The sequence below is a fragment of the Coregonus lavaretus genome, assembly GCF_964263955.1.
Source record: "Coregonus lavaretus genome assembly, contig: HAP1_SCAFFOLD_722, whole genome shotgun sequence".
In the NCBI taxonomy this organism is placed as follows: Eukaryota; Metazoa; Chordata; class Actinopteri; order Salmoniformes; family Salmonidae; genus Coregonus; species Coregonus lavaretus.
The window spans coordinates 63,482-72,713 of NW_028158027.1; the positions used below are offsets into that span (position 1 = coordinate 63,482).

The 9,232-nt window shown below is 40.9% G+C and overlaps 1 protein-coding gene across 1 annotated transcript; it reads left to right on the forward strand.

Annotated features, from left to right (window-relative positions):
• The first annotated feature begins 642 nt into the window (after window positions 1-642).
• On the forward strand, window positions 643-8,163 carry LOC311124517 (nuclear receptor subfamily 2 group F member 1-A). Its single transcript, XM_084198649.1, has 4 exons — window positions 643-1,124; window positions 1,268-1,741; window positions 3,104-3,631; window positions 7,002-8,163. Exons 2-4 carry the CDS (start codon window positions 1,306-1,308, stop codon window positions 7,274-7,276), a joined length of 1,239 nt encoding a protein of 412 aa, XP_084054775.1. The 5' UTR covers window positions 643-1,124; window positions 1,268-1,305; the 3' UTR covers window positions 7,277-8,163.
• The last annotated feature ends 1,069 nt before the right edge of the window (window positions 8,164-9,232 follow it).

Genomic DNA, 9,232 nt, shown 5'->3' on the forward strand with positions numbered 1-9,232 from the left:
CAACTTTTGACCCGAATCAATTTTTGACAATGGAAATGTAACGTTGACACATATACAGTATTACGCACCACCAAATGCTGTAGGCTATAATAAAATACAAGATACATCAATAATGTCCCCCGCATTTTAAATTAATATAGCAGTCCCAAACAAACCATTTAAAACTTTGAGGAATTCTATGCTAGTCCCTTTCGCCTAGCACGTTTGTTTATTTCACCTGCGCAAAGCTTTGTCCCCGCTTTTACCCTTATTTCGGCTATTCTATCCAGGGTTTCCTTCTCTTTTTGTGACAATAGACGGCCCATACTAATCAGGTTTCAAAGTAAATACCAGCGCGGGGCGAACTCAATGTAAATTGTGCTTGTCAGAGCCCCCAGTCGTAGGTAGCAAGGAACGAGGACTCTAACCAATAGAGAGAAAGAGGCTTGGCTAACCTTAGCCTCCCATTTTCTCTCTCCCCCCTCAATGCAGGGCTCTGGCCAGTCAGTCGCCTTTGATTATCAGTTGCCAGCAGCGCCTCTCTTGGCTCCTTGACACGAGCACCATATAAGGCGTAGCGATCTCCATAGAAACGTGTCAGTTTCAATAGTAGTGTCAAAGTTCACTATATACAGACATTCGCGCAGATCCCCGTTTCGGAAACATTGCTCTGCTGGTCTTCCCGTTTAAACGCATTCATTTTGGGGTCTCTCCTTCTTGCATATTCTATTAGTTGTTGTTTTTTTTCTTTTTATCTTTTCGCCTTCGCTCCATTCTGCTGGAGAGGTGAAACTACACGGGCACTTCGGCGACGCGGTCTTTTTGCTGGTCGAAAATAGATTTATTTAAGAATATAGATGTAAAATTTGGCTCTTCAGTTTTTCCTCCCCTCCGACAGCGAAGACGGGCGTAAGGAGCAAGGAAGAAAGGAAAGGGAATTTATTTCTCGCAGCACTTTGGATCGCGTCTATTTTATGTTCATTTCTACGCCCATGTGAATCGCTCCTGCCTCCTTTCTGGCTATTTTATAACAAACTGCATTTTTTGTTACGTCTGGCTCGCTTTTTCTTCAAGATTGGGTTCCTGAATGGCTGACTGCAATTTACATTGGAACTGGCCTCCCGATACTTGCATATCCTGATCGGGTGCCTATTCTATCGCCTCCTGTATTTTGAATGCATTGATCGTGTTCTGCTCCCTTCTTTCTCCTATGAGATTGTTTGTTCCGATTTGACTTTGCACTGTGGTGTTTGACATATTTTTTCTCCCCTCGCTTTATAAATCTCAGCGATCAGTTCGCTTTACAGCACTTTCCGGGCCCGAGATATGGCAATGGTAGTTAGCGTCTGGCGAGATCCGCAGGAAGACGTGGTCGGAGGACCTCCAAGCGGCCCCAATCCAGCAACTCAGCCGGCGAGGGAGCAACAGCAGGCGGCGTCGGCAGCACCGCACACTCCGCAGACCCCCAGTCAGCCAGGACCCCCGTCAACACCAGGGACTGCTGGAGACAAGGGGAGTCAGAATTCTGGACAGAGTGGCGCACAGCATATAGAATGTGTTGTTTGCGGAGACAAATCGAGCGGCAAGCACTATGGTCAGTTCACCTGCGAGGGATGCAAAAGTTTCTTCAAGAGGAGTGTCCGAAGGAACTTAACGTATACATGTCGTGCCAATAGGAACTGTCCCATTGACCAACACCACCGAAATCAGTGCCAATACTGTCGGCTGAAGAAATGTTTAAAAGTGGGAATGCGGCGGGAAGGTGAATATCTTTTTTTAATGGCACATATGATGATGCATACTACGTTTCATTGACGACTAGGGCTGCCATGTTGCATAAAAGGTCACATACATACATACGGCTGAGCACATTGCACATCCATGTTTTTTTAGGGTATGTGTATGTGTGCGCGTTTAGCCAATAGAGAGGGTCAAATGCAATGCAGCTTCAAAAGATAGGGAGCCTATACGGGTCGTAGGCTAAAACAAAGCAGCTATTTATTTGGCTGACGTTTTTTGTGAACGTCAAAACTAAAATTTGCTATTTGCTTTTAGTGTGTGTGTGTGTTTGTGTGTGTGTGTGAGAGAGAGAGAGAGAGAGAGAGAGAGAGAGAGAGAGAGAGAGAGAGAGAGAGAGAGAGAGAGAGAGAGAGATAACATGCTAGTGCACGTTCTTACATGTGTAGTGATAGACTTGTGTTTGGTTTGTCTGTGCATTAAAAAGAACAGACAACATAACCACATCGCCTCCCTGTTCCATATGCTGACTAGACAGATTAGGCAGCTTGAGCAGGCTGACGTTAATGCTAGAGAATTTCTACGGTGCACATTTGTTTAGCCTCATAATGTATGAGAGGCCGTAACTTTCCCTCTCTTTGTAGCACAAATTATAGCAATACTCGTATTTTAAATTAACCACCAAAAATACCATACATGTTATTTAATATTATCCCCCAAAAATATTGTAAACAAAAATACAATTAGACCAATTATACTTTTTTAAAGCACATTGTTAAAATATTATTCCTCGACTGAACTGTAGGCTTAGAATGCGTTTACTCTTATTGTGCTTGATATATTTTTGCCATTCTTCTTCAGTGCAGTATAACACAGGTGTAATGGAGGAATACATTTGACAAAATTAAACTGACACATGGGTTGCATTGAACAATTAGATGTAGCATATGTCTACATGGCATTATAGGCCTATATTACAGCACCCGTTATGTTAGATATTTGAAATGTGTGTGTGTGTGTGTGTGTGTGTGTGTGTGTGTGTGTGTGTGTGTGTGTGTGTGTGTGTGTGTGTGTGTGTGTGTGTGTGTGTGTCTGCGTGTTAATCTAGATGCATGCATAATCGATACTAATGTAAAGAGAGCAACATTTAGCATGTAGGCTTCGGTCATTCTTAGATATTGAAAATATTATTATTTATTTAAACGACACACAATCTTACACACTATATAATTTACAGTTTGAACTAGATTGTGATGGGAAATGTTACTCCCTTATTTCAGGGCAGAAAACACTAGCTTGCCTAATGCTTCTCAGCATAGGTTGCACATACAACAATGTTTATCAGTTCTGGATGCACATTTCCTCTCCTTCTCTTTCTTTTTGTCAGCGGTTCAGCGAGGACGAATGCCTCCAACCCAGCCGAACCCAGGCCAGTACGGGCTGACGAACGGGGACCCTCTGAACGGCCATTGCTATCTCTCCGGATACATCTCGCTATTGCTTCGGGCTGAGCCTTACCCGACGTCCCGATATGGAAGCCAATGCATGCAGCCCAACAATATCATGGGTATCGAGAACATCTGCGAGCTGGCAGCTCGCTTGCTCTTCAGCGCCGTGGAATGGGCGAGGAACATCCCTTTCTTTCCAGATCTGCAGATCACCGACCAGGTGTCCCTTCTCAGGCTGACGTGGAGCGAATTGTTTGTGCTAAACGCGGCTCAGTGTTCCATGCCTTTGCATGTGGCCCCTCTGCTCGCCGCAGCAGGCCTCCACGCTTCTCCAATGTCTGCGGACCGAGTCGTGGCTTTCATGGATCACATTCGAATCTTTCAGGAGCAGGTTGAGAAGCTCAAGGCCCTCCACGTTGACTCGGCAGAATACAGCTGCATCAAGGCAATAGTACTCTTCACATCAGGTGAGTGTTTCCCATGCCGCTACTGAGGCCTTCTCTTTCATAGGCGGGCAGTGAGGGGGCAGACAGGGAGAACAACACTGACACAGAGGCCATGGCTGTCTAGTGCATGCTGTTTTGACAATGGCCTGCTGCATATATCCACATTGATACATTTTGAGAGAAGTAAACAAACCGATTTTCAAAAACGTAATTTGAATGTGTATTTTACTCCCTCGTAGGAATAGATTGAAAGACAATATAATATCTAATAACTGTGAGATAATATAAAAAGTTAATAGCATGACATTTTTAATAAATCTGATAACTAGGTCTATAGAAGTGTTTGGTCAATGTAGCAGGCGTCTTGTTTTATTACATTATATGCGTAAAGAAAAGCATAATTTCAGTATGACACTTGATGTAGGCTATGAATGAGTTGCGGCACATGTTTGTCATGTTTTGCGTGCTCAAACACGTGTCATGGTAAAACAGGAAATAATCCCTAGCTGCCTGATCAAAGAAATACTGATTAAATAGCCTAATATGTCATTGTATTACTCTGCTATACATTTCTGTCAGAACAACGGTATGCTTGAGATAGATTCGGAATGTATTTAGTTTAACGATATTTCCTCTCACAATTATTGTCTTTTGAAAAGAAGGCCTAGTCTACATATGACAGCTCATTACTAGATCTGGCTGAGGCAAGGTCACCATTCCTGTCGCTGTAATAATATAGATATTTTGGGTTTGATTGTGGACACTTGCTCTATTACCATTTGCAAGCAGTCGCGTAGGGATAATGGAGAGTAAGTAGGCCTCATGGATAAAGAAGCCTAAATCGACCGTGACTCAAAATAGTTCTTATGTGGCTCTTTAGAAGTGAACACATTCTCATGAAATAGCATTATTTCAATCAATACATTTCACAATTAAGCAACATTTTGCAAATCATTGTGTTTTGTAATATGTGTTTTTATTTTATTTTATAGAACATATTTTCACTCTCGATGTCCTCAAAAAACACTATGCTTAGTGACCACCTATAGCCTAGCCTAAAGTAGCCTAGCATTAGCATCTTACTTAATTATAGTCTATTAAAGTTATCCTATTGCCTACTCTACATAGTTAAGTATATTTCCTTGCATATTATACAATATTATATTATATTAGGCATATTATATTATGTTATAGGCTTTTATATGATTAGACATATCGATATGAAGTATTTAGTAATTATTATTTTTTAAATCGTGAGAATTGTATAGCTTACAGACAGGTTGAGTGACCAGCGAACTTGTTTTGATCATGGCCAAAGGGGGATACAAAATAAGAGTTTAATTAAATTCCATTAAACCTCCCCTAGTCTTCTAATTTGCCCTCCTTAGTGACATGAAGACTTTTACCACTGCCTTTTCTGCCCGTGAGGACTTCCTGAATTTTGGGATAGTTTGTGTGCATTTCTGTCCTTGGCATCCAAACATTATATTCTCGTTTTGTAGGCCTACATGTGACTGTGTCCTTTTTGAGGCCCACCCTAATATAAAACGAGCCATCATTGCGAACAAGGCAAACATGTATTTAGGTGCATTTAGATGATCAATCAAGCCCTTCTGGTTTACCTATAGCCTATCTTTGCTAATGCGAACTTATGTTTTTCTTTTTTTATAGGCTGTTAGTCATCTACGTAACATGACGTCATTGAGTGCCTTGCGCCAAGCTGTTGTTACGTTATTAGACTATATCCAATTTAACATACAATACAACTGCAGAGATAGTTGTTTAAGATGACTAGATTTAACCTTGATTCTGTCCATTTTAGCAACAGGCAACAGTAGGGGCCAATGATATGCGTAACAAACTATAGTTGTAGTCTAGGTTTACTTGGTTGATATGTATTTATTTGTTCAATCAGGAAACCCATAGGGGTAGCCTAGTTTAGGTCGTTGATTAATATTATGTCCAGTTATGTATTGTCGGCTATTTTCATAATTAATTAAATGTTTCTATCTGTTTTCACATACTTCTTCAATGTGAATCTAGAAAATAGATGTCTTTATGTGCAGATATTTTCAGATTGTGGTATAGCGCAAGGGTTAGTTCTATGTTTGGTGAACTATGGGGTGCCCTTTCTTTTGACTCATGCATTCGCTGCAGCTCAGTCGTCGAAATGCTTTGAGCTTAATCATTGTGTTGCGTTTCACAAGTTTATATTTGCAAGAGGTTTTGAAATGTAATTCATTTCGCCCCGATTAATTGTTTTATTTATTGAATAGAGACTCTCAAAGTTAATCCAAACGGATTTGCATACATGTGACTGTGCCGCCTAGTCTAAGATCATATTGTAAATCAACCCGAGATCTCCGCTTTGCCCCCGCGCAGTTCGCGAGTTCATAAGGTTATTGTGTCTGGCCATAGTGAGTTATCGCCCTGAGAAATCAAGATGAGGCTTAAAAGCCTCTCGGATACCATTGTCCGGTGTTTAATTTATTAGAGCTGGAAAATTGAGGCTATCTCTCATGTGCACTTGCTACAAAGCAATGGCTTAAAACAAACTCGTCAGGCCTATGCATAACGGTCCATATGCCAGTATGCTTGGCCCTGCACAACGGTTTACTACAGATTTTTAGGCACAGCAGTATGCCGTGGACTGTGCGATAAACAGTTTAGCTTGTAGGCTACTATGCGCAAACATATTTTAAGACATTAACATTGAGTGTATTTCTCTATTTAGGCCAATTGAACAACCCCCGACTGTGTAGGCTACGAACAAAACACATGTCGCATGTGTTGTTGTGCTGGCTCCTTTTCGTATTTTTACGTGTTTTTTGCGTGACTATTGACTTCACCCCTGCTAATAAATGTGATTGCTTCCAGGGCCTTTACTAGGCTACATTGAAAAACAGGCCAAGCATGGTATATTAAGAAAAGAGCGGAGAAATATCTAAACAGCTTATCGAGAGTAGCTTAATTAGGTCATATTACAGCCATTGCAATTTCAATTTCATCAATGTCTTTTATACGTTTCCATAGACTTGAGTCCCCTGAGTCAGAAACCATGAGTGGGCCTGCCTACCTTTCCCCCTGCTCCCTCGATTGGAACTGCAAAATGCTATACAATAGGCTCATGCTGCACACCATTTCCCATGCCCGTTAGCTGCATATTCTTTGTTTTGATTGGTTTATGAAGGTGTAGAGGTATCTGCCTCTGTGTGGTGCGCTCCCCACTTCAATAGATCGCCCTTGTTTATTCTATATGACAGTCCCTCTTACTCAATGTGACGTAGCATGTTTGGGCAGTGTGTTTCTTAATTTCACTTTGTCAATAACACGTAACGCTGATGTTGAATGATAACCAGGGTGCTTTTGTGTTTCTCTTTTGCCTGCACAGACGCTTGCGGCCTGTCAGATGCGGCTCATATCGAAAGCCTGCAGGAGAAGTCTCAGTGCGCCCTGGAGGAATACGTGAGGAGCCAGTACCCTAACCAGCCGAGCCGCTTTGGCAAGCTCTTGCTGCGGCTGCCATCTCTCCGCACCGTCTCCTCATCGGTAATTGAGCAGCTGTTCTTCGTCCGCTTGGTAGGTAAAACTCCTATTGAAACCCTCATCAGGGATATGCTATTATCCGGGAGCAGCTTCAACTGGCCTTACATGTCCATCCAATGATCCAAATGAGAGTGACAAAAAATGAGAAAAAGGACCAGAATGCAGCATCCCGTACAAGAAGACTATATATAGGACATTTTCTGAACATATTTGAAGACATTACATGTTTTTTTTGTTTAGTTTTTTTGTCTTCTGGGACTAAGATCTGAGATGGAATACGTTATGGACAGAAAATATGGAACTGGACTTACACCTGTGTATATCCACTCTCATCTTCAAGAACAGTACTCTTCATTTTGTAAAATACTAGTCTTTATTTTCCTTTTTTGTAAAAAAAAATTAAAACACACAAATAAAATGAAAAACAAGACTTAGCGGGAAAATAATGTTTCCAAGCAATTATAAGAAATGTCCTGTGTCTATGTACCCCTCTGTTTTGTATTTTTTCTGGTTCTAAACCAGCTTTTCTGTGATTCTATACTAATAATTTTTATATAACCTTTTGCTTCTTATTATGGGTGCGATATATATGTTGTCGAAGCTATGTTCTCCGAGAATAAAATTGAAGTGAGAATTTAAAACAGAAAAATAAAGAAATTTAGACAAATATGAAACAAGTCTAATCGCTATGACAATATCACCACTGATGGTTGAACTGATACTATGGACCCGCAACAGCAGCATACAGACCTCGTGGACATTTTGAGGAGAGGACGTCTTGTTCCTGGTCATGAGTGTTTGAGGAGTCGATCAGCAGTCAAAGAGGAGAGACATGAAAATCAAAAGCACTTTTAATATATCATTTCAAATACATTTTCTTTGTTTCGTCTTGAAATTTTCATTGTTTCTTGAATTTTATTGGCTATTGCCTTCAATTTGCTTACTTCATAATGCAGCTTTTGCAGAAGGGTCGGTTGATGAAGTTGTGTGATGGTGACTGTACTATTAAAAAAGAAATAGGCAACAATGTCTCACTCTCAAGAATGTTCATCTGAAGATCGAGATGCGCGCTCGCGCTTATTGTGTGGGATAGCACAATGCCACTCTTCTTCATACACATGTATAGGCTACGTAATATGTTTTCCTTAAATGTGCGTTTTTCAGTGTTGTCTTGCATACTACACTAAAAATGCAAATTCATTATAAGCATTTTCCCTCTATTCTTCCCAATGGAGCTAGGCGATCGATGGGAAAATATGACACTCATGTTATGCTATAGAACAAGTGTTGTTGGCTGGTAGGCTGCGCATTGCATAGCTATATGTTACTGTTTCACGCACTTGCTCACTCACGACTGAGTATGAACACAAAGATGTGCAGAATTAGACGGTAGTGACGCTGCTCGCTGCCTGTGAGCGCATTCATGTTTCATATTTTCCCAGACAGCAATGAAAGCATGAGCGCCACAGAGGCTTCTCTAGCTTACTTTTTGTGGCTTAATCAAGGTGATTCTCAATTCAACTATGACTGTCTCCAAACATCTTCATTCGTCTGTTAACAAAAATACCCTTGAAAGTATTGTTTCAATATTTATATGCGTTTTAGCTAAGGATTGCACTCGCTGTAAAACAGATGTGATATGGAAAATGTATTTTTACAGCATGTAAGCCAGTCGATAGAAACATCGAGTGTGATGTATTGTGTTGGAATAGAGAGAGTGAAGAAGAGAGCGAGACAGACGCAGAGCGCACAGTGCAAAGACAAATGAGAGAGGAAATGTGCGGAGGGAAATCAGTGTGTAGGTAGCCTTGACTTGCCTATAGCCTACATTTATAATGATTACATCGACGAAGTCCTCAACGTGTTGGATTACGATTTTTGTCTGCACAGTGTATAGTAACTTCGTGTACAGAGGCTGCATGTCTCTTGCGTGACAATAATAATATGTCTACTTACCCTTTACAAGGAATGTGGATCTGAGAGCAGATCTCTGACGTACAGAAATAATTCAGTATACTGTTCATATACATAATGCACATAATGTATCAGACTCAAATAAGGACATAACCTTGGAAT